The sequence below is a fragment of the Hyaena hyaena genome, unplaced genomic scaffold, assembly GCF_003009895.1.
Source record: "Hyaena hyaena isolate Hyena2069 unplaced genomic scaffold, ASM300989v1 scaffold_951, whole genome shotgun sequence".
Taxonomy (NCBI): Eukaryota; Metazoa; Chordata; class Mammalia; order Carnivora; family Hyaenidae; genus Hyaena; species Hyaena hyaena.
Window position 1 is genome coordinate 503,170 of NW_024081578.1, and position 26,588 is coordinate 529,757.

A 26,588-nucleotide genomic window follows, 5' to 3' on the forward strand; every position below is an offset into this window, starting at 1 on the left:
AGATGATGAATTGGGGGAAAACACATTTAAAATAGCTAGACATGATGGAAGAATTGAGTGAAGGTGGTAAAAGGGTACAAACTTTCAGTTATAAGGTAAATAACTTTTGGGGATGTACTGTACAATATGATGTTTATAGTTAACAAACTATATTGTCTATTTGAAAGTTATGGTACCAGGGTGGCTCAGTTGGTTGGGTGTCCAACTCTATCTCAGCTCACTGTTTGTGAGATGGAGTTCTGTGTTGGGCTCTGCTTGGGATTCTCTCTCTCCCTCTCTCTCTGTTCCTCTCTTGAATGCTCTCTCTCTCTTAAAATAAATAAACTTAAAAAAAGAAATTTGCTAAGAGAGTAGATCTTAAAAACTCTCATTGCAAGGGAAAATTTATCAACTATATGTGGTGATGGATGTGGTAATCATTTTGCAATATGTACATATATCAAATCATTATGTTGTATATCTGAAACTTACACAATGTTATGTGTCAACTCTATCTCAATAAAACTGGAAAAAATAAAACAGCTGGACATGTTTTTCTTGAAAATATATGCTGATTAAATTGAATTTGAACTGAAGTGTCGATGAAAACTCTCATTGATGACTTACAATTCAGACTAACATTAACAAATCAACACGATCTATATAGAGAAAAAATAGAAAGGGAATGAATTTACATATTACAGACTAATGTTTCAAGGAAACATAAGGCAGTAGCAAGAGTGCAAAGTGCTAGGGGCGCCCGGGTGGCTTAGTCGGTTAAGCGTCCGACTTTCGCTTAGGTCATGATCTCGTGGTTTGTGGGTTCGAGCCCCGCGTCGGGCTCTGTGCTGACTGCCAGCTCAGAGCCTGGAGCCTGTTTCAGTCTGTGACTCCCTCTCTCTCTGACCCTCCCCTGCTCACGCTGTCTCTCTCTCTCTGCTAGAAATAAATAAAATATTTAAAAAAAAAAAAAAGAGTGCAAAGTGCTTATGCCATATGAACAAATAATATGGTGAGAAAAATCTCTCTTCTTCTTACGTTTGGTTACTCAATCTAATGCAAGATATTTAGGATGGTCTTGAGCTCACAAACTGTCAGATCCTGACCTGAGCCAAAGTCAGATGCTTAACTGACTGAGCCATCCAGGCACCCCTGTACTTTTCTTTTCATTTTACTGATAGGAAAAGCAACACTTATAGAAGTTAAGCAACTAGGCCAAGATTTACTCATTTTATTTAACACTGTTCTATATGCTTGGGCAATACCAATGGACAAACACAGACACAAATCACTGCCTTCATTGTCCTTACATTTTTTTTAGTGAGGAAAGAGAGGCAACACATATATTAATAAGTTGTATAATATATTAAAAGGCAAAAAATACTATGAAAAAAAGAAAAGAAAAAGCAGGTAAAAGGGGATCAAAAATCCTTGGAGGGGGGACAGTTCGTACTTTTATTTTTAATTAATTTAATTTAATTTAATTTAATTACTTTTAATTTAATAGTTTATTGTCAAGTTGGTATCCATATAACACTCAGTGCTCATCCCCACAAGTGTCCTCCTCCATGCCTATCACTCCCCTTCCCCTCCCTGCACCCTCATCAGCCCTCAGTTTGTTCTCAGCATTCAAGAGTCTCTCATGGTTTGCCTCCCTCCCTCTCCCCAACTATTAAACCCCTTCTTCTCCCCCAAAGTCCTCCGTTAAGTTCCTCCTAATCCTCCTATACGTGCAAACATATGATATTTGTCCTTCTCTGCCTGACTTATTTCGCTCAGCATAACACCCTCAAGGTCCGTCCATGTTGCTACACATGGCCAGGTTTCATTTTTTCTCATTGCCATGTAGTATTCCATGGTATAGATAAAACACATCTTCTTGATCCATTCATTCGTTGATGGACACTTAGGCTCTTTCCATGTTTTAACTATTGTTGAAAGTGCTGCTATGAACATTGGGCTACATGTGCCCCTATGCATCAGCACTCCTGTATCCTTTGGGTAAATTCCTAGCAGTGCTACTGCTGGGTCATAGGGGAGTTCTATTGTTAGTTTCCTGAGGAACAGTTTGTACTTTTAAATAATATTAGACAAATCTCCTTGAGAGATTCCATCTCAGATACAATCGAAGGAGTTAGGGAGTGAGACATGGCTGCCTGGAGGAAGAGCAGAATAGCTGGAACCAACAACCTGAGTGGCATCCAGGTGGCACTGGCATGTTGGAGAAGCAGCAGAGTCAGTGTGGATGGAGCCAAGGGATCAAGGGCACGAGTGGGAGAAGGGTACATGACAATGAGAACCTTGTAGACTACTGTGAACACTTTGGCTTAGAATCTGAGTGAAATGAGGAGTCATTGCTGGATTTTTGGCTGAGGAATGACTTCGTCTGACATATGACATATTTTAAAGATTTCTGGTTGCTGTGCTGAGAATTGTAGAGAATAGGGGAGGCAATGATAGAGGCATCCAGTTTAGAGATGATGGTGACTCAGTCCAGAGAGTGAGACAAAGAGATGAATCAAGAACAATTTTTAAGATTTTTTTTTGGCCTACAACTTGGAAGGAAGGCATTGCCATGAGTTGAGAAGACTGGGTGTGGGACAGATTTTGGGGAGAAGAACATCAGCTCTATTTGGGATGTGCTGAGTACTAGATGTTTATTAAACATGTAAGTTGAGACATCGAAAAGGCAACTGGATATATGAGTCTAGAGTTCTGGAGAGAAGTCTAGTTTGGAGAAATAAATTTGAGGGTCATCAACAATGGTACTGAAAGCCATGTAATTAGATGAAATTACTAAGCCAGTGAATGGAAATTAAAAAAAAAAAATAGAGAAAGTGGACCAACCCTTGACAGGATTGGGGAAAATAGATTATTGTATGACATCATTGGGAAGCTATCCTTTTGGCAATATAATACAAAACAGCAATATAAATAAAGATGGGTTGATATCTTCATAGAAAATATTCAAAATTCTGAACTTACAGATTCATGGGCCTGGAAGTGATCATTTTAGGTCACCAACTATATTTCCTAACTTTTGGGTAAAAAATAAAAACAAACCCAAACCTATCCGAACAATTGGACATGTTTTTCTTATGAATAACTAATTCCCCAATATTATATCTACAGGTGACATAATTACAAGACAATTCTAGGGAAAGTAAGCCAGTCAGTTTTAGGTATTTACAGCACATAAGTTCTTCTAAGCGTGTTCCTAAGATTTTGTAAGTAACAGGTATGTCTATTTCATTTCAGGAATCTGAAAATCCTATTATTCCAGCTCTTAGTGATTCCTTGATTACGAGAAAACTAAGTTGAGGGTTTTGTTCAACTTCTGAACTCCCTTGGTTGCATGAAACTTATTCTTTTATTTTTCTGTAGGGGAGGAAAAAAATTTTCTCTCTATCCTTCTGGATTCTTAGCTAAGAATGGCTCCATTCCACCACCAACCCAATAAAGGACAGATTAATAGGAGAAAAACAAACAGAAGTTTAATACCATGTATACCTCTTGTACACATGGGAAACACTCAGGAAAACTGAGCAACTCTCTGAAATGGCCCGAATCATCATCTTAAATACCATCTACTGCTAAAGACAAAAGAAGATGTTGGAGGGTGGGGCAGTTGTCAGGGAGGAAGATCAGTTACGGGAGGTTTCCAGAAAAAGCACAGTAAACAAGGGTATGATTGTTATGCAGATTTAAGTCAGTGACTTCTCCACTGATAAGACTTTCTAGAGATTTAGTCATCCTCTCCCTGTTGGAGAAAGAGAGAGACAGAGAGAGAGAGAGAGAGAGAGAGAGAGAGAGAGCGAGCCTTAGAAATGGAGACTTCCCCTATACATGTGAATTTTTTTTTTTTTTACAAAAAGGTAAATTCTGTCCTGTTTTCAGAGCTTTTTCTATGTCTGTTTCTTAAAAATAATCAGCTCAAAGTAATCCTTATCCCAAAGAAATATATTTTTGGGGTAGCAAATTCTGTTCCCCTTCAATTCCTTACATCACATATTGTCCAAAACTTGCATCTTATAAAATTTATATGATCAATGCAATTCTCCTTTATATACTTGTAGAGTCCCAAAGCCCTATTCTGATCCAATCTGGAGGTTACAAAAAGGACAGTTCTTTAAGTAAAATAATGATCAAATGCTAACGTTAGGCAGCAGAACATCTTGTGAAGCTTATAGAACAGAGTTATGTACAGAAAATGTCCCCTTCTGCTCATATCATATAGTTTGAAATATTTATTAGTGGATACATCTGTAGGCCCCAATATACAATGCTAAATGGTGCTCACCTGAGACAATGCTTTCTGCATTAAAAAGTCTCTTAGGCATACAGTCAAGAGGTAATAGGAAAGTTTTGTCTGTTACCTGCAGGTGCATAGTCAAATGAAAGGCTGCTTTCTAAAAAGCGACATCCAACACTTTGCTACCAGAAGACGGAGATCATATTTGACTTAAAATGTAAAAATCATTTTGAGTAGCTGGTAAATTCCATTCAAGATATTATACATTTGAGCTCCACTTTCATCATCCGCAAAACGGGAATGACGACATAAAACTTGCCCAGGAATGAATGATACAATGCAGGGATCGGGTTTTGAGACTGTAAAGTTCTAGACACATGTTACTTATATAACAAATGTTAAAATAGCATTACCTGAAAGATTATATGTTTTTAGTAATTTGGACAATTTAAGCTTGCTGAATTAAAAAGGTCTAGGTTTTAGGAATTGTTGGTAAGGCTCAGAGATTAAGTTAGATGTCAGGAGTCCGGTGATGAAATTACAGAACCTGTGCTTATCTGCTTTGGTCCAAGAAGGTCATTTGCTGTCAGGAATTCCTCTTTTTGTAACTAGTGATCAAAAGTTGACCCTAAACGATTTCGGCTCCTGGAGGGTTTTCGTTTCTTTTTCCGAACCCAAACTGGCCCTTATCCCCGCTCTCCGCGCGCCCGTCGTTTCCAGTCCCCTGCAGGGGGGCTACATTTCACAGAAACCCGTCCAGTGCCTGCAGGGGAAGGTGCTGCGACGTCCTTCCACGCTCGGTCGGAGCCCCGTCCCCTCCCCCGGCCGCCGGCCCGCCGGCGCGCCAGCCGACCGTTCCGCCGGCCCGACGCCCCGGCTCGCGGCAGCGCGGCCCCGCAGCGTCGCCGAGCGCGGCTGCGGACGCCCCGGCAGCGCGCGCCACGGCGCAGGCTCCGCGGCCCGAGCAGGCGCGTCAGCCGAGCTCGGCGGCGGCGGCGCGGGCGGCGGGGACGCGGCTGCCCCCGCTTTGCGCCCGCCGCACCCCCAGAAGCCACCGCCGTCTGGGCCCCGAGCCGCCGCGTCCTCGCCTGGCGGCTGCGGGCGGGGGCGCCTGGGGTAAGTGTCGGGGGCTCCACTTGGCTGGAGGCAGGGGTGGGGGGCCGGAGAGGACCGGGAGTGGGCGGCGGCGGTGGTCGGGGGACCAGAATCAGCGCTCTGCGGAGAGACCGGGTCAAGCCTGGGGAGGCGCGGGGAGCACTGCGGCGTGCAGGGGGAGGAGGTGAGCGCTGCCCTGCGCGGGGAGAGGGGCACCGGGCGCGCGGCAGCCGGGTCCCTGACGCGGTGGCGTCCGCGGATACGCTCCGTAAGGAGGGATGCGGAGAACTGGGGGGCACTGGGGGAACGCAGGATTTGCGGGGAGGGCTCCTTGCGTTGTTTTGTTCGTGAAGCCCTTTCGGTCATTGCAGCTGTCCCCTTTGAAAGGTTGGCGGTGAAGACAGAGAGCATAGGGTTGGATTTCTGTCGACCCTTCAGACCGTTAGGACGGCCCTCCTGTTTTCCTGGGGAAGAGTGAAGGTGGGAGAAGTACGTGCTGCTGTGGGCCAAGGTGTCTGGAAGCAGATGCCACCGTAGGATGGGGGAAGGGAGCGTCCAGTGCTGGAAGTTGACAGAGGAGAGCCTTCTGTTGTTGCTCTTGGCCTGAGAAGCCCCCTGTGTTGTCCTCAGCAGAGAGGACCAGGGAAGTAGCCTTTCAGGCTTCCCTTAGGGGCTGTAAAGGATAAATGGGAGAAAATAAGAATTCCTGGGAGAAAGGGAGATGCAAATGATGACATTGAAGAAGCAGAATTCTAAAAGGTGAGATAGGAATTAAGTTAATGTTGAGGAATATGATAGATCTCGTAGCCTGCAGAAAACAATGATGGAGAAACAATTTATGGTTTGGAAATGAAGGACTGCAAAAGAGGCTTAAATATTCCAGTGTTACTAGACGCTTAAAGTTTTTTTCTTTCTTTCTCTCTCTCTTTTTTAATGCATTGGACCAGCAAGAATATAATTCTCATTTGAGCATAGACAATGTTATTCAAATAAGACTAAGAAGATTATTTGGAAGGGTCTGACCATACTTGCTGTTTTTTTTTTTTTTTTCCCATATACTGTTACCTAGAATTTGTGGAGTCCAAAATCATCTTGATGATAAATGTTCTTAACATGAAAGTGGGAAAGACAACAAGCTAACTTAAATCAATATGATCTTATTTTGAATAAAATGTAGCTTGCAAGTTTAATGTGTATAAATAAACAAACAATGAATATCAAGTGCGAAACTTTTGGTTCTCATTGTTTTATCTTTATCAGTTCTTTAATATTTAGAATTACCTTTTACTGTAGAATAGTTTATTATTTTTGAAAAAATGTTCATGCAACATTCAAACAATACAGAAATTTAAAAAGGAAATAAGGAATCCACATATATAAGAAGAAGATAACCTTTTAACACTGTGTGAAACATCCTTCCAGGTAGCTTTCTAAACATTGGGGTTGTATTTCTGTGAATCATTATTTAACTTCCACTACAAAACATCACATATATATAATGAAGGCTTACCACTTAGGTTTGAGCAATGAAAATTTCATATATTAATGCACTTGTCCATTGAGTAGTCATGGTCTATTCTTTAGAGTCATATTGTTGTCATTTAATGTAAACATTTTCTTGTTCTCTCTTGTAGATTGATCTCCTGAAATTTAACTTCCAAGATGAAGTTTTTATTGGCGATTGGCTTTTTTATTTTAATGTCCTTGTGGGTTGAAGAAGCTTATTCTAAAGAGAAGTCTTCAAAGAAAGGGAAGGGGAAAAAGAAGCAGTATCTATGCCCATCGTACGTTCTTCATGTCTTATATTCTTATATGGAGAAATGTTATTGCGTTTTTTATCAAAGTAAGGTGGTTTATTAAAGCACATTTCAGCAAAACTTTTCATATCAGAATATGGTTTCACAACAGAGGTTTAGCATGTGGTATCTAGTTCCTAGTGTTTAAGGTAAAGTTTTATAAAGTTTTATTCATGTTCTGGGATTATATGATTTCTATACATCTTTTATAAAATTAGAAAAAGCATTACTATTTCTTCCATACCTAAATATGCAGCTATCATTAGATATTGAAATTGTGTCATGAGCAAATACCAGTTCAAAAAGATGGTTAAAAAAAATTCCTAAAAATGAATATTAATTTAAAAATTAGGTAAAGTAGGATTTTAAGGCTTATTAGTTTATATTGATACATGGAAGAAGAAAATTCACATGGTAGATCAGTTTTCTATTTCAGTATTTTTCTGCAAAGGACTTAGATTAGGAGATTAGGTTATTTCTCAAAAAAAAAAAACATGAAAACAGAATCTAAATCCAAATCATCCACTCCTTTTGTGGTTTGGACTTTTTTTTTAACGGGAAGGGTTAATATTACTGGTGGATAATACCTAATGGTTAGAGCAATTGGACAGTGTGTAAGTAAATAACTTTCAACAATATAATGTGTTTTTAGGTAATAATATATGTGGTGATCTGAAATAAAAGTTAATTTGCTGTTACAGGTCATTTTTGAATTAAGATTATTTAAATGCCAGATCAATGGGTAATTTCAGCATCAACATTTAAAGGTAGACTATTATAGTTCTAGAAACTTTGTAAGAGATACTAAGGTACATTTTAGGAGGTTTATTTTATAAAGAAAGGGTATTAAAATTGGTTTTTTGGAATGGGTATTTATATGAATATGTGAGATATGTCTGGAGACAGTATCATGATCCACATCAAAGCCTAGAATTAAATAAATTTCCCAATTTAGAAGTATCTGTTTTCAGGTTTAATGGTCCTGCTTATTTCAGTGCTGCACAGTGTGATGTCAGGGCCAGATTTCTGGGTGTATAATAGGATGACCCTGAACACTATTCATGTGTCCCTCCTTGGCCATCTGCCTAATTGGGTGTGAAGTATCTGATGGAGCAGGTTCAGGAATAATCACCATCTGCAACTATCACTACTCTTCAGGGTCAAGAGCTTCTGTATCATAACCAGGAGATAAGCATTTTATGGAACTGGACATTGGCGAGTGAATGTGTCCAAATGAAAGGACACATTCTCATGTTTTAGATATTCTTCATATTAACAGGTCACTTGATGAACATTGGCATACTGATACAAACTGTTGCATATGTCTTAAAGTCATGGTCATCCTGTGTGTGGAGTCAAGCCAAATTCAGTCCGGTTTCTCTACATTTGGAAGCTCATAGGGCTCTTTTCCTCTTCCTTCTGCCTCCCCCATCAACTTTCATGAGTTAGAGAGTTCTGCAGATGCCAACACCAAGCCTTATAACTATCACGTATCTTACATGAGTCCTTCAGAAGACATTCTCTCCCTTTTCAGAATTAATGCTGTTGGATTGTCTGTATAAACTGACTATTTTTAAGTGTCTATATTTACTTAAGACAGATTTTTAAAATTATATCTAGTAGGTTAAGAGTGAAACAATAAAAGTTCTGTTCTGATGAATATGAATATCTTCAAGTAGAAGGCCCAACATCTTGGTAAGCCCTTATCACAGTGTTTTTAGATATGTGGGTAATTAGTTGAAATTTTATCTTTGAAATTTTCTGACATAACTTAAAACTTCCTAGAATTTTATTTTATTTTTTTTATCATGATGAGACTAGTTAAAGCATTATTAACAGTTGCCATGGTGATGCTACCAAAAATCTGAATTACTAAAATGTAGGTGTGCCTTGGAGAATAAGATTTACATATTTTTTTGCTTGAGCATTTTATTAAGAATTTTGGTTTATTTTTACTGAATTCATTGAAATTCAGAAGACTAGAGTTTTCTCTATGTTTGGATCCATTACATTAAATTTCTTTGAACGTCCAGATTAAGAATCTCAGTTTTAATAATGTGCTGTGAAAGAATATGCAAATCATTTATATCTAGAGGATGATCCAGTTAGCCCATCTTGTAGAACTTGAGTAAGTACAGAACATTTTGACTAAGAAGAATATTTGAGATTATGAAGGTTAGGTTTCAGATAACACCATAATACCCTTCAATATGGTGAAATCTTGCTCAGTGATTTCTTTATTTAGTTGTTTTTTAGTAGAATTGAGGCAATGAAATTGTATAGGCGTAGGTAGTTAATATATGAGTATAGCAAACATGAGGAAAAATTTTCTGTTTTACTGTTGTAATAATATCCTTCCCCACAACCAAGACTGTATGTGAGAAGAAAAAGGTTTTAAAATGTAGAAGAAATAAAAGACTTGGGGTCCTTAACATTCTAGAGTTCCATTTTGATGTTGAGCTTGAATTGTATCGTAAGCTTTTCCTCGCTCTTTTGCTGTGTGTGGTTTTTTTTTGAAATTCACATTGTTTTGAGATGCTGTTACATAAATTTATGCTATTTTTTTTTATTGTAAGTGAAACAGCGGTACCACATTGACAAACTATCTGATAAATCTCATTTCAGAAATTTTAGAAATTTAATATATATTAAAATATAAGAAATAAACAATAAGAACATAATTTTCTTTTTTTCTTTTTTTTTTACTGTTTTCTTTTTTTTCTTTTTATTTTTTTTACAAATAGTTTATTGTCACATAGGTTTCCATAAAACACCCAGTGCTCATCCCCACAAGTGCCCTCCTCCATTAAATCCTGGACACAGTGAGCTTTTTATTTTCCAATTTGAATTTGACATTAACCTTCATTTCTTGGTCTTTCTTCTGGTTGTCTATACAGTTAGCCTGAGAGATTCCGTCCAAATCTACAGCTGTAACTACCATCTATTCACTGTATTCCTAAGTCTCTGTGTCCATTCCAGACTTCTTTGAAGAATTCCATCCCCATAACTCCAATATTTCTATGTTGCTATCCTTATTTTGACCTCTGACTCAACTTAACATGATAAAACCTGAGTTCAGAAATCCTCCCCACCACCTGAAGTAGTGTTTGCTTTTCCAGCAAATGATACCACTACCTCTTTTGCTAATGAAGTACGAGGGATGACCTCGGACATTCTCTATCTACCTTAGCATCTTAAAATGAGTAGTATCTGAGACTTCTCAATTCAGAGTCTTTGTCAGCTCTGGAATATGTCCTTCACTTTTACTCTTATGTGGATACTGCTTTAATTACTCTTCTCCACCTATTTTGGTGAACTTTTTATTAGTCTCTCTGCTTCTTGTCTTCCTCCATCAATTCATATTGAACTGGAGTGAGTTTTCTGAATCTTCAGTCTAGTCAAGTAATTCCAATGCTTAGAGCCCCTTAAGGGCCTCCATAGCTTTCTATAAAAGGTTCTCATTTCTTGGCTTCACACTCAAAGCTCTTGTTAAATTCTAGCAATACCTTTCTTTACTTTTTTTTAAAAAATAGCCATTCGCCACCATTAAAAATTTTTTTTTTAGAGAGAGAGAGAGCACATACACATGGAGGAGGGGAGAGGGAGAGAGAGTGAGAGAGAGAGAGAAAGGGAGAGAATCACAAGTAGGCTCTACACACTGCACAGAGCCTCACACAGAGCTCAATCCCACGACCCTGGAATCATGACTAAAATCAAATGTTGGATGCTCAACTGACTGAGCCGCCCAGGCACCTCCAGCAATATCTTTCTATCCCAGTCCCCCTCCCAACTCAACACATATGAGCCAGGTCTCATGCATACTTTCTCTTTCACAAGTCTGGAAATGGACTTTCCTTTACCAGAAATGCCAATGCTTTTTCTTTAGTTAATACCTGCCTCAGTGGTCTTGTCCAAATCCATGGCTGTAAATATCATTTATTCACTGTTGACTGCTCTTAGAAAATAAAAGTCAACCAAGTAAATTTGAACATCTAATTGGCTTTCGTAGCAATTCATGAATCAGGCAGCATTCCATCTTGCAAGTAGGGCAATGGCTCTGAGGAGTTGTACAAAATGGAAGGTTTTTACAGGAAAGAGAGTGTGGCAAGAAGTTATTAGTAAAGAAAGGATTATTTCAGGCAAGGCTACATTCCCTTAGGGGAAAGGCAGAAGATCTTACTAGATGGATTATCTCATCTTTTGGGGAATGGAGAGGGCACATGTGACAGTTTCCTCATTGATGCTGATCAGAACATTCCTGACTGAGGAGTTAAAACTACATTTTTAGGGGACATTGAAATGTAGTTGGATTAGGTATTAGGTCCCTGTTTGGTGACTTGGCTTAAGTGACATCATTTTGGGCCTGTGGTTTTCTTTTTAACACACCCAAGTCTGTATGTCTGGCCCAGACCTCTCTTTGAAGAGCATCACACCCATATAACCAAATTTTAAGCTGACTGTTCCATAATGATCTCAAACCTTGCTATCTCTTTTGGGAAATCTTTTCTAATCTAAAAGTTTGATTTAGATAATGACACTCCATGCCTCCGTAGTGCCCTAATTGCCTATCATGTTTATAATGCTGTTTGGTAATCATCAGTTGTATTTGTCTGCTTTCCCCTCTAGATTGTAAGCTCCTAGAGAGCAGTGTCTTTTTGAGTCAATCACCAGAGATAAATTTAGTGCCTGATAAAGAATATATACATACAATAAAACTTTGTTTAAAGAATGAATAAAAACGTAAAGATCTTTGGCTTTTACAACTTGTTATATCTGGGTTTTGTTAAGATACTTGAAAAAAAAACTTACATAGTCCTTATGGACCATATTTAGAAATATAGTCTCAATATAGGGTAAACTAGATGAATTAACAACTGGGTACTTAGTAGAACACCTCCAACATGGATGATGTTTCTTTGTGAAATTTTGGCCTTATCAAGTTTAACATTTTTTCAATGACTAAGATAAGACTGTACAGAGGAAACCTCCAAACTGAGGATCATGTGATTTGAGGACATATAGTGAATATCTGAGACAGAATTTAGGATCCACTATGATCTTAAAGGGTTAAAGTGATGGGCTGAGTCTAAAAATGGTGGAAATATAAATTGCACTTTTGTCCAGAAATCATTTGTGCAAAGATAGGATGGGGAAAATATGGTAGAGAACATTTGAAAAAAAATAGATACTACATTAATGTTTATATATGTATGAAATATGTGTTACATGTATATAATATACAAACGAGTATATATTGTTACTTAAATTAGTATTTCTATTTTACCAATTTTATGTTAAAAATAACATATTAGTAGAATGATATTATTTGAAGCAAGATTTACAGAGATTTCTGCATTGTGCAGTCAGTATCACAGTAACAATTGAGATAATTAAAATCATGTTATATTAGGAAGAGCTGAAGAGACTGAGGTATTTGAAAGTTGTTTTCAAATCATTGAAAAACTCTGATGTAGATGAGAAAGTAGACTTTGCTGCTTGGCACCAAAGCTAAAATGGGTAGTAACTGGAGGCACTTGGCATGAAGGGTAATTATTTGGCAGACATATTTTATAGAAAGTTTGAACAGTGGATAGGTGGTTAGACCAGATGGTGATATTTAAGGTCAATTTAATTTGTCAAATTTTTAAGATTCTTTGATTTCAATATATTATATTTGATTATAGCCTTACTATTATCCAATAAAATGAGATAGAATAATTTGAAAATTTTTAATCGGTAGAGATTTAAACAGATCTGCTTTTATTTTTGGTGCATTGCTTTGGAAAGCCCTACCATATAAACTAAACATAACTTGATCTTGTGTTAATAATAAGGATTTAAAAACCTTCAGTGGTAGAATTTTTTCTTGGAATTTCGTGATCATATTTTTAAAGTATGTCTTTCAAACCCAGAAGATATTTCTCTTTTCTGATATAAACCAATAGGAAGAAATATGTCAAGCTACTGTTCTTCTCAAATAATGATTGAGGGATGGCAGATGTAAGTGATCTAGTCCTACTTGTTGTAATTTATAAGATGGTATAGGTTTGTAGATTTATGTTTATTTGTGTATTATATATGAAACCAGAACATATAGTATACTTTCAGAATTATTGATTGAATAAACCAAAACAAAATAGAATTGTCTCAACAACGAACATTGCTTGTCATTTCTGTTTGTGCTATCAGCAGAAGTAATGACACTTTTAAATACTGAATTTGGCCAGACTGTAACCTCTTGGCCCATGCTGCCATTTTTGTCATCACTGAGCCTGGGGAACCTTCTACCGTTTGTTGAGGACTGTTTGAATTTCAAGTATACGATAGCTTACGGTAAGGGCACTAATTTGTTTGTAAGTTAAATTTAAAATTTCCTTCCTCCCACTTTTGGCCCATACTTGTATCTGAGGTATGAGGAAGCTTAATAAGATACCCTTGATTGATACTAGATAAGGGCTGCTGTTATTTATATTTGTGGGTAGTCATGTTAGCATAAATGAGTCCTGTCTTCTTCCTCCAAGCTGTTGGCACTCTACTTTTAAAATCATGACAAAGAAATTTGGTTCTGTGTGTATAATGGGAAACAATGTGGCTTCTTTATATTACTTAATTTGTTCAGAAACTAAAAAAAAAAAAATGAATGCATAAAAACATTTAGTATGTTATGAGAAATTGTTTTGTCTCCTTTAGAGAGAGATTTTACCATTTAATGATAGCATTTGTATGCATCAGTTTTATGTGGTAGAAGGGTAGATATACTGAATAATCAAAGCTATTACATGTTGTCTGAGTATAATATTAGCTATTTTCTTCCTACTCTCATTTCTTACCTGCTATTGACTATAATAGAGTGGATTGATTTTAGTTTAGTTCCAGTTTCTTCCTGATGGAAACATTCATGATAAATGCATTGGCCAAAAGACGAAAAGCTGATTGCAAAAGGGTATGGGTAATTTCTGTAATGAATACAATTGAAAATTGTCCGTATTATTATTACTATAACTATAACACATCTAGGTTGAACATGTCACTAATGTTTAGTTACTCATTTTTTTTTTTACTACTTGTTGAACAATCTGAGCTTAATGGCATGCTGTTCTTTTGCCATCAACTGAATTAATGATCTTCCCTTTCCAAATAATTTCCTAGGTTTTGAAACTGGCATCCTCATTACTCTAGCTACTCAGGCATGATGCTTAAATGATACTTAAATGGAACCTGTCTTTCTTTCTCGTAGAATGATTTCCTCTATCTGTCCTGTTCATTGCATCTCCACTTACCATCGTCTTCAACTTTTTTCATCAATATTTTTCTAATTATTTGCCCTATTTTTTTCTCTGCTTATTATTTTCCATCTTATATATTGTTTCCATTTTCATGTTGTTAATATTATGATCCAGACCCACAATGTCCTCTTATTGCCTGATGGATCCCAGTGGAAACTGTTTACTTTGATTTTCAAGGGTCTCTCTAATTTGCATCCCAAACTCTATGTGAAACTACCCTCTAGTTTTAGAAAGGTTGATCTACTCTTGCTCCTAAACTTCTCTTGCCATTGTTTATGCTTAGACACGTTTATGTTTAGAATGACAACACCTTGGTTAATCTATGCAGGTCTCAGTAGTCCTTCAGGATTCATCTCAAGTATTACCTTGCTTTATGAAACTTTTTAAAATAATTACAAGTTTCAGTTGAGAATAAGGTTAATACAAATTAATAGCATGTGATGGCTGTTGAATACTGATGTCTTGGATACTGATAGAAATACTATTTATAGAAAGAAAAAAGTGTTAATATCCTGGTGGGGTATAAATTCTGGTTGCCACCTTTGTGATGGTTAGAATTTCATGGGAGTTTGTTCAAGGAATCATCATTAGGATTTGCAGGAACATGAGTCTGTTTTTTGATTGATTGTACTGTGAGTTGTTTTCCTTGAAGAATAGAAGAGTAATTACCTGCTATTTGAGAAGTTATTATTATACAGTATGAACTAGACTTCTTTTGCATGATGTCAAGTTATAGAACTGAGATGAAAGAAAAACTTTGAGGAAAGACAAGTTCAATTTTAAAGGATATGATAGAATTGTCCAAAGAGGAACTGGATTTTTCTGGGCAGTTCTTTCTTGCTAGAGTGATTAAACATGGCTTGGGTGGGGCTCCTACCCAAATCAAGCCTCACTGGGAAGTTACAAAATTTAAAAGTTCTTCTCATCCCCAAGATTTCATGAGTCTATGACTAGAACTAATGTTAACTCCCTCTTCTTATATCATTTTTGTCCATACTGTATGTTTAATGTTTGATTATATTTAATAATAATACTCTTTCTATGATACCTTTTATTTCCTAGATGAATCATGTAAAGTGTTAAATCTAATACATACATATATATACATACACATTTCATCTAATATGTATATATACATACATTTAAAATGTATGTATGTGTGTGTGTGTGTGTGTGTGTATATATATCTCAAGAATTTACCATTTATGGTTAACACAATATGTAGTTAACTCTAACCATATATAACAAATGTATACAGACACACTCTTATTTGGTGTGCATAATGAGGCTCTTATGCAAAGAATCTTGAAGTAGGCAGAATGTGAAAGTTTTATATACATACATATATATATGCACACACAAATACTTAGTGTATATGTGAAAGTGTGTGTGTATACACACACACATAGTATATACACACATATACAATTTTATATTCTGCCTACATATAGTATCTACATACATAAACAATTTTATATTGTGCCTACATCAAAATTCTTTACATAAGGGGCGCCTGGGTGACTCAGTTAAGCGTCTGACTTCGGCTCAGATCATGATCTCATGGTTCGTGGGTTCGAGCCCATGTGGGGCTCTGTGCTGACAGCTAGCTCAGAGCCTGGAGCCTGCTTCCGATTCTGTGTCTCCTTCTCTCCTTGCCCTTCCCTCATCACACTGCCTCTCTCTCTCTCTCTCAGAAATAAATAAAACATTAAAAAATTTTTAAAAAATTCTTTACATAAAACTCTCACTTATGCCTGCTAAATAAAATGGAATAAAATGGGTGACTGACTATACAAAAAAACATAAATCAATCTTTTGGTGGGTCAGTGGCTGACTGAGACTGGAATTAAAGTTAACACCTTTAAAATTCCCTTTGTATGTTTGCTAAATCATGATGGTCAAGGCACCGTAACAGGAGAAAAAACACTGCTGTATCTCAGAATCTTTGCCGATTGGCCTAATGGCATTCAGTAAGTCACTAATTTGGGGGGCCTCTGTTTACTCATTTGTATGTGGAAAAGTTTGTTCTCAGAAGTCTCCCAGTTTCACTCATCTATTCATTATTTATGACCAGTGTATCTTTTATGACTTAATCAAGTTTTATTTATCATTCTTTTGGCACCTTTATATTCAGGGTTAACCACTTTTGCTTTTTGTCCCTGTTTTGCTTTCAGATTCAAAACCAGTCAAGCCAAACCAACAGAAAAGGAATACAAAAAATTCTTTTTCTTGACTAAGTTAATTACAAAGGGATCTAAATTTTAGAGTTGATTTATTAAAATGAAGGTATTTCATTGTATTCCAAAGTAGATTAATGTATGTGGAAGGTGAATTGTTTGCATTATTAGCTTACCAATTTTTTATAAATTAAGAAATTTGACTTACAAAAATGTGCCTTTTTTTTCTTTTGGAGATAACAGTAATATGGTAAAGCACAGAGTATATTTGCAGAGATCTTCTCTATTCTTTTTGTGTTACTACCAGAAAGAGACATAACACTGCTATGTTCCAGAAAACAGAGAACCTTTTACAAATGAGTTCTTTTACTATAGATATTTTATGAAAATTTATACTTATTATTCATGAAGCAAATTATTCAAATTTATGTACATACAAATAGCTCCTCTGAGACATAATGTAAATATGAAATAATATTTCTAGAGCTCTGATTGGAATAACAGCAAAACACTGATTAAATCACTAATAGAATATGTTGGGTAACTTGAAACATCTGACCTTTATTAGTCCTCTTGTAGGAGAACAATAGTATGGATTCATGACTATTCAGGAAGTTTACTACTATGATTCTTGGGAATAACCTCATAGAAAAGGCCAACCTATTAATGAGTAGATGTGGAGTGAGTGCTCCTTTGCATCAATATTTAGCACCATGGGTATGACTGACAAAATGATCCAAATTTTTACTACAACACTTTTCAACATACTCAGAATTTTGTATTCACTTAACTATAATATTTTTGGCTTAATTCTACAGATATGATTTGATTTATTCAGAATCTGTACTTATTTTGTGTGGTAATCTAGTCTTGGCTGGGTCTTCACTATGTTTCCAATAACCCTTTTACTTGGCCCTTCCTTAACGGTTCTGTCTTTTTCTCTCTCTAATAATTGTTTTATCCTTGATCCTACCCCTTTGAGTCTTGGCATAGAGTCTTCGCTTATTTCACAGAAAAACAGATAGAATTCACTGGGTGGAAACTCTCCCGGCGTCTATCTTCACTCTAAAGCTACCTATCTGATGTAACTGGAAAAGGGACTTCCTTTTGTTCTATCTCATCTACTCTTCTGAGACCTATCTCTATTACCTTACCTCTGCTCTCCCGAGTTCTCAATTTGCTTTTCTTTTTTGGTTCCTTTTTTCTAAGGGCTTTCCAGTATACTGAAGGGTCTCTTAACTGAGAAAACATATATAGTTTCTTTTTTAAGTTTATTTATTTTGAGAGAGAGAGAGTGGAAGCTAGGGAGGGGCAGAGAGAGAGAGGTAGAGAGAGAATCCCAAGCAGGCTCCATGCTATCAACATAGAGTCTGGCTTGGGGCTTGATCCCACAAACCATGAGGTTATGACTAGGCTGAAACCAAGAGTCAGACGCTTAACTGACTGAGCCACCCAGGTGCCCCAAATATATTGTTTTTATATTCCTATTTCATTAACTTTGCTTTTTCCCTGTGTTCACTGCCATGTATCTTAAACTAACAGGCTACAATGGTATATACTTTCTCTGGGCTATTCACTATTTCTTTCCTTTCCTTTCCTTGAGTTTCTTTAAATTATGAAAGCCATATGTTATTGTGGTAAGAAATGAAACAATATGTACCACTTAATATTCTTAATATTCACTCTTCTATTAATATAAACTCCTGTTAGCATTGTCCTTTTTGGTAAAGATATTTTATTCCTTTTAAGCAAGTCTACTGACTTTCTTTTGAGTCCTTCTATGCCTTGAATAAAGACTAATGATTGTCTTCTACAGCCCAACCCAGTCTCCGACCCTAACCACCCACCTTTTGGCTACTAGCACTTGATTCACTCTTGGAACTTTTTTCCTGACTTAACTGATTAGCCACCTTCACTACCTATCATTTTGAGTGTATCCTGAAGTACTGGGTTTTACCAGATATTCATTCATGGTCCTTTTACTTCTTATCAGTTTTTTTCCGAGTAATTTCTGCTTGTATCTGTGGTTATCCATACATCTTTATCTCTGGCTGTAACTACTCCTGTGAGTTCCCCATAATTGTTTTCAACTTCCTGCTGGACCTCAGAGTTCATGTATCAGGCCAGCTCTACCATATGCATTTCTCATCTTTTTACTCAGCCTTTCATGAAAAACAGAAGCATCTTTCTTCCATGAGCTCTCGCCCTGATCATCTCATCAGTTACTTATCCTATTGATTCCTGTTTAGATCTGGCTGCTTCTCCCCATCTCTGCTATTATGGTCTTTATCAGGCTCTGATCATTTCATCTTGAATCTTTTATTGCAATTGCTTACCTAGATGCCTGAACTCTAGCATGCCTGCCTTCTCCACTTCAGTTCATACTGCACAGCAGTGGCTCTCAAACTGTTGATCTTAGCACCCCTTTGCAATCTGAAACATTTTTAAGGCCACAAAGAGCTTGAGTTTGGGTAAGTTATATCTGCTGATATTGCTGATACTATTATAAATTGAGGTAAAATTTTAAAATATTTATAAAATCACTTAAAATAACTATACACATTACGTGTTAACATAAGCAACCTTATTTTTATGAAAAGTCACTATATTTTCCAAAACAAACAAAAATAGTGGGGAGAGTGGCAGTTGTTTTACATGGTTGCATATCTCTTTCACTGCCGGCTTAATGGAAGAAAGTCAGATTCTTACATTGGCTTTGTGGTATATTGTTTTGATTGGAGTAGGTAAAGAAAGTATGACTTCACACAGACATGTAATTCAAAAAGGGAAGAGTATTTTAATAGCTTTTCATAGCTGTGCATATTCTTCTTTAATGCCATGCCAAAAGTTAACAAGTGATAATTTCTTAAAAGTTAATTGCAGTGTTAATTCTGAAATTAGATCAGTGAACATTTTGTTCTTCATTACACTAAAATCTACTGGTTTTGCACTTTTTTTACACTTTCATAGTTTTATTACTATTCACATTTTTTTAGTGTCTTAAATTGTTTTTGGAACAATTTAATTTCTGCTTTTTTTCTACTTTTATTGAGGTGTAACTGGCCTATAACATTGTGTTAGTCCAAGGTGTACAACATAATGATTTGACATATATATGGTCAAATGCTCACCACAATAAGTTTAGTTAACATCCATCACACGTCACATAGTTACACAGTTTTGTTTAACATTTTGCATTGGCCATTAGGAAAATATTGGCTTGCTGGGTTTTGCAAATGTTGATACATTTCATTATTCAATATCAAAAAGTCACATCCATCTAATGTCACTTCCAATCTCACTGGAAAGCCTGTTAAGTATTAGAAAGTATTCAGGCTCATGGTGGTGAATATTAAGTTTTCTAAAATTCCAGTTTTTGTGTGAAAATTTATTATTGGCAGCAAATACTATGCTCATTGCAGTTTTTCTCAAAGTTAACAAGCTCTCTTGATTCGCTTTTGAAAACTCATTTGCTAAATAACTAAGATTAAATAGCCATATATTTTCTGTATTGTTCCATGAAAATGGTATTTCATAAGAAGTGTCTAGTTACATCAGTGACCCAAGTGCTTTGGAACAGATAACGTAGTTTGATGTGCAACAGAAGTTCCGTGTGATTACTTCACATTTCTTTCACATAGAATATTAAGATAATGTGGATTTAAATTTTAAAGTTCAATAAGATTAGCATTTTTAGTGCTTCTTTAAGAACATTATTTAGGAACACTGTTTTTAAAATTATTCACTTATTTATTTACTGCTATCATGCATCAGTAAAGGACTCTTAATATTTGTAAGTATTAGTTTTCTTATTTGCACACCAGAAATTTATCCACCATTGCTTTTGTACCATCAGTGTAAATGTCAGTCTAGTGAAACAAAGCAAGTAATATTTTTAAAGTTACTATTTTTGTGAAGATAATTTTGATTGAGTACCTTCAAGTATTTGTGGACTACACCTTGAAAGCTGTTTTATAATGTCAGCAGATCTGTGATGTTCAGTATTATCCCATCATTTATTTCTCTGATTATGGCTAGCCCTTTCTCTTTTCACTTCTATCCCACACCTCTAGCATGCTCTTGGCATGCTTAACTTGTCACTGATGCAGGCCCCTTTGTGAGTCTGTACTGTTGTGCATACTGTAACCACTGCCTCGAATTTGTCTTTGCTATCTCCTTTTTACCTGTTACGTGCCTCCTTTTCTCTCCATCCCCACCTCAAAAGCCACCTGCTCCTTGAAAACCCTATTCTTTGTGTAATTACATGATTAAAATTAATGCCAAATTTAAAGAGAAGTTAGTTGAATCAATAAAGAGGAAGAACAATTGGATTGAAATTCTGGAGAAGAATTGGATTCTGCTCTGTTACTAACTCATGGTGGGTTCTCAGATAAGTCACCTTTTCATCTTAATTACCCTGATCTGTAAAATGAAAGAATTAGCAATATGATTTATTAATTTCTCACAGTAATTGGGAGAAAAGATCATTTGGGATTTTAACATGTGGAAGCAATGTTGTCCTGAGTCTGAAGACTGTGGTTCTGTTCTACAACAGATTAATACATTTGTGATATTGAGTAAGCAATTGTTTTGCCTCTCCAGCCCTCAATTTTCATATCTGTAAATTGGAAATAATAATCTCTACCTATTTCACAGAGCTTCTCTCATAGTATAATTTGAAATTGTACATGAAAGTATTTTCTGAATTGTAAAAGTTCTACAAGGTGGATTTCCTATATTTGTGTATTATTGAATCCTTTTAAAAGATTCAAAGGAATTTTACATATTTTATATTATTCTTGGTCTCGTTTTTCTATCATTACTTAAGCTAATTATTATAGGTAGGAAAACTAACCATGGAGAAAATATCTGAGTCACATTATTAGACATAGCTTTTTCATAGATTCAGAATGCTAGGACTTGGATGAATACAAGGTGTGTGGCACCCTCTGTCAGTGTGAGGGCTGGTGCCATGTGCTTGACAGATGACCCCATTTAATGCAATGAATCTATATAGGAGGCAGCATCCTTCACCCTTTATATATGAAAAGTATGTGTTGTGGAACATGTTTGTATAGCTTTCTTAAGGTCATAACGTTAGTGGTATTCTAGTTATCTAATCCAGGTGGGTATCTTAGGACTTTTTAAAAAATTTGGTCATATAGCATATCATAATCTATTCCGTTTATTTGGAAGATAAGAAAACTGAGCTCACAGAAGGAAATGGCTTTCTTAAGGCACACCATGGGCTAGGAGCTGGAAGTAAAACAGGTCTCCTGATTCTTGGTGCAAAATTTTTTATTAGCTTTCTTTCCAGTTTATATTCATTTAGTTGTTACTTTTACCAATAGGAACTCATTTTTCTTTGCCTTGACTTCACTTATCCTTTGTATATTTTTACATTTTCAAGTAACACATTAGATTTACTTGTGGGATTTTACTGAAATTTAAAATTCATCAACATTTTATCTAAATAAAATGAGTTATTTTATTTAGACTGAGTACACAGTCTTACAGTCTTTCTGTTCATCGATGTGCATTCCACTACACAAAAACTAGTCATTCTGATTAATGGTGTTCAATTTGGATGTTAGTTACCAATAGAGTTTTGTAAATAAGAAGTCATTCTAAGCTACTATTATCAGGAAACAGGATCTGATGCTCTTTTTCATACTGCCTGTACCCATACAGTAAGATCTACAAAGGCATAACTACAAAGGAAGTATAAAACACAGTTCTCTTTGACTCTGGTTTCAGGAGATGAAAAGCAATAGTCCAAGTTCTTCAGAGATAAAAAAGGGACTCATCTTTTAGTGACTTTAACAAATCTGGACACATGTATTTACCTCCTTTCACATAGAATATTAGAGAATTTTAGTTTTATGATTCCAGTGTCACCTTTTAATTGCTTTGTTTAATCTCAGCTGTTTGTGTCTGTCCACGTGGGTGTACACACACACACACACACACACACACATTTAAACACAAAGGTTGTTTGTGTATTGTTTTAAACATTTTGAAGGCTAATATGCATGTATAGAAATGCACTGATCATAAGTATACCACTTAATTAGTGTTCACATTTAACCATGGAGCCAGCACTCAGATCTAGAAATAGAGGGGCGCCTGGGTGGCTTAGTCGGTTAAGCGTCCGACTTTTGCTTAGGTCATGATCTCACGGTTCGTGGGTTCGTGCCCCGCATCAGGCTCTGTGCTGACTGCCAGCTCAGAGCCTGGAGCCTGTTTCAGAGTCTGTCACTCCCTCTCTCTCTGACCCTCCCCTGTTCACGCTGTCTCTCTCTATCCTAGAAATATATTTATATATATATATAAATAGAATGTTACTCAAACTTTAGAAGCTACTTCATGTCTTCCAGTTGCTCACTGGCTTCTTGAAGATTACCATACAGTATGTTAAATTTGCCTATTTTTTTGGCTGCATATAAATGGAATAATCTAGTATATATCTTTAATGAGTGGCTTCTTTTGTTTTATCTGTGAGATTCATCAACAGTGTTAAATGTCACAGTAGTTCAGTCACTGTCCTTGCTGCATTGTATTCTGTTATATGAATCACTACACTTTATTTTTCTACTCTCTTGTGAAGACATTTGGGTTGTTTCCAAACACACAGACACACACACCAATAAAGATTTTTATTGAGAAACATAAAAAAATACTTTTGGAAATCATTAAGGAAAAGGCAGACAACCTAATTGAAAATGACCAAAAGAAGATAGCCAAAAGGCCAATAAACATATTCATTGGTCATTAAGGAAGTGCAGATTAAGATGACAATGGCATCCTATTACACACCCACTAGAATGGCTAAAATTAACTAATTAACTAATGGCTAAAATTAATTAATTAATTAAAAAAGGGAAAATGCTAAGTGTTAGTGAGAATGTGAACTACAACTCTCATATACTGCTGGCAAAGGTACAGACTGGTATAAGATTTGCTAAGTCATTTAGCAGCATCTAAAAAACACCCTGAAATTCATATTCTTTATCACCCAGCTATTCTTTTCTGAGGCATATACTTAGTGGAAATGTGTACCAAAAGATATGTACAAAAATGTTCATAGAAGCACTGTTTGTAATTACCAGAAATATAATTCATTTTGAAGTTTAGATGTGTTTTTTATTGAAAATATTCAAAATTTTAGAATATATTTGGCATTGCAGCAGGAATTAGAACTTTGGTAATACTAATAAAGATTGGGTTGTCTAGTATAAGAATTACATTAAAAAGGTAAAATAGACATTTGGAGCTACAGTTAAAATATCCACAATAAAGACTGACTTTTGTAAGTTACTTCTGGAAATGTTCATCTTCTTGCTTATCAAAATTAGGTAGGTATCAATTCTGGCTTATCAATGGAAATGAAGGGAGGAGTCCTATAGGCAGCTTTAAATAGAAGGCACGGTCCTGAAAATTTTGAGTACGTTATATGATTATATTCTGGCATTTCCAGTTCGCTCTTTTTTTTTTTTTTTTAAGATTATTTTGAGAGCGGTAGAGGGGCAGAGAGAGGGAGAGAGAGAAGCCCAAGCAGGTTCCATGCTGCCAGTGTGAGCCTGATGCTGGGCTCAATTCCAGGTTATAAGATCATGACCTGAGCCAAAATCAAGAGTCAGATGCTTAAACAACTAAACCACCCAGGCACCCTGGGATTTCACAAGTCTTAATGCAAATTTTCAACTTAGAGCAAACAATCTCTTTCTGACCCTTAACTGATATACTTTCTACTTCTTATTTCATGTATTACAAATGAGTCATTTAGTTTTTCAATTACTCTTGGTTGAGCATTTAATATGTGCCAGGCCCTAATCGAGGTGCTTGGACTATAGTTGTGACCAAAGCAAAGTTCTTGCCCTCAGTAAATTTGGTGCTAGTGGGGGACAACATGGACATGGACATGTAGACATGAATTTTTAATATGGCAGGTGATGAGGGGCAGCTGGGTGGCTCAGTTGGTTGAGCATCCAACTTCAGCTCAGGTCATGAGCATGCAGTTCACAAGTTCGAGCCCCACGTCCGGCTCTGTGTTCCAGCTCAGAGCCTAGAGCCTGCTTTGGATTCTGTATCTCCCTTTCCCTAAGCCTCTCCCCCACTCACACTCTGTCTCTGTCTCAAAAACAAATAAACATTAAAAAAATTAATATGGCAGGCAGTGGTCAGTGCTATAGGGAAAATTAGAGTAGGATAAGGAAAACCCTATGTTTCTGATAAGGTAAGATTTGAATAGGGAGATGAAGTAAAGGTGAAAGCCATAGAGATCTCTAGAGGAACAATGAATCAGGGGAAAGGACACCAAATATCAAAGTCCTGAAGCAGGCTTTATGTATTCAAATAACAGTATGGAGACCAAGAGCAGAATGGATGATGAGAAGAGTCAGAAACCTAGTAGGTCGTTGTCAGGGTGACTCCCATGTTTTGGGCCTGAGAATAGAAAGCATGAAGGTTTTTTGTTTGTTTGTTTTTGTTTTTTTTTTTTAATTTACTGAGAGGTCTATTAAAGACAACATTAGGAGTAGATGGGAGGTGAGGGGAAACCAGGAGCTTGATCATGGTCATGTTAATTTTGAGGTCTTCATTAGACTTCAGTGGGGAAATGTCCAATAAGCTTTTGAATATAGTGTCAGAAATTCTGGGAAATGGTGTCTGGAGGTATAAATTTGTGGGTTGTAAATTAATGAAAAGAATGAGGTCACTTAGAAGGTGACTTACTTAGGAAGGTGAAAACATCTGAGAAATGACTGGGGATGAAGTTGAAGAAAGGAGGAGGAACAGGCAAAGGAAATCGGGAGGGAGCAGCTAGTGAAGTAAGATTGGAATTAAAGATCATGTCCTTTTACTTATAACTCAAGTCAAGAAAATCTTATAAGAAAGTGGTAGGGATCAACAATGTCAGGTACTGTGATTAGATCCAGAAAGGTGAACACTGAGAATTGGTCATTGCGTTTGACAACATCATTGACCTTGATAAGACTCGTTTCTGTAGATGGTTACAAAATCTTGCTACACTGGATTTAAAAGCCATTAAGGGAAGAAATGGGGGGTGAAAGTATTAAAATTCTTCTGAGGAATTTTGATGTAAACGGAAGCAGAGTAGTAGTGAGCTATAGTCAGAGGGGATGCAGGGTCAAGAAAAAGATTTTTATAGATGGGAGATAATAAAGCATTTTTGTAAGGTGGTGGAAAGGTTCTGGTAGAGAAAGAACATTTGATGCAGGAGAGAGAGGATAGTTGCTGAAGTGATTCCACAATGGCAGAAACTCACAGATAAGTGGAAAATATAACCTTAAGTAGCTTTTTTTTTAACATTTATTTATTTTTGAGAGACAGAGACAGAGCATGAACAGGGGAGGGCAGAGAGAGAGGGAGACACAGAATCTGAAGCAGGCTCCAGACTCTCAGCTTTCCGCCCAAGGGTTCGAACTCATAAACTGCAAGATCATGACCTGAGCCGAAGTCGGCCGCTTAACCAGCTGAGCCACCCAGGTGCCCCAAATAGCTTTTTTTTTTTTTTAAATCTCTTTTTTCCCAGCTTTTCTATGAAGCTCACAATGATAAATAGAGGAAAATTAGATAAGCAGTTGTTTTGCTTAAAAATCATATTACATTGGAAAATATAAAAAGGGACTTAATCTGATATCAGTATATGGCACCTGATAACCTTGCCATTTATTCTGCACTAGACCACAGATACCAAAACAAAATCTTTGGACAGATAGCAGAACACCAACTATGTTTCTCTTAAGCCTCCATCGTCTAAGCATACAGGATCTGGGGGCACCTTGGTGGCTTAGTCGGTTAAGCGTCCGACTTTCGCTCAGGTGATGATCTCGCGGTTCGTGGGTTCGAGCCCCGCGTCAGGCTCTGTGCTGACTGCCAGCTCAGAGCCTGGAGCCTGTTTCAGTCTGTGACTCCCTCTCTCTCTGACCCTTCCCTGCTCACGCTGTCTCTCTCTCTCTCCTAGAAATAAATAAAAATATTA

General features: G+C 36.7%; 1 protein-coding gene across 1 annotated transcript in view; it reads left to right on the top strand.

Annotated features, from left to right (window-relative positions):
• Positions 1-5,270: 5,270 nt before the first annotated feature.
• GLRB (glycine receptor beta) overlaps positions 5,271-26,588 on the top strand; it is a 99,898-nt gene continuing 78,580 nt past the window's right edge. Inside the window, exons 1-2 of the mRNA XM_039221127.1 lie at positions 5,271-5,347; positions 6,961-7,110. Coding sequence (XP_039077058.1) covers positions 6,989-7,110 — 122 coding nt within the window. The 5' untranslated portion in view covers positions 5,271-5,347; positions 6,961-6,988. The remainder of the gene's footprint in view (positions 5,348-6,960; positions 7,111-26,588) is intronic.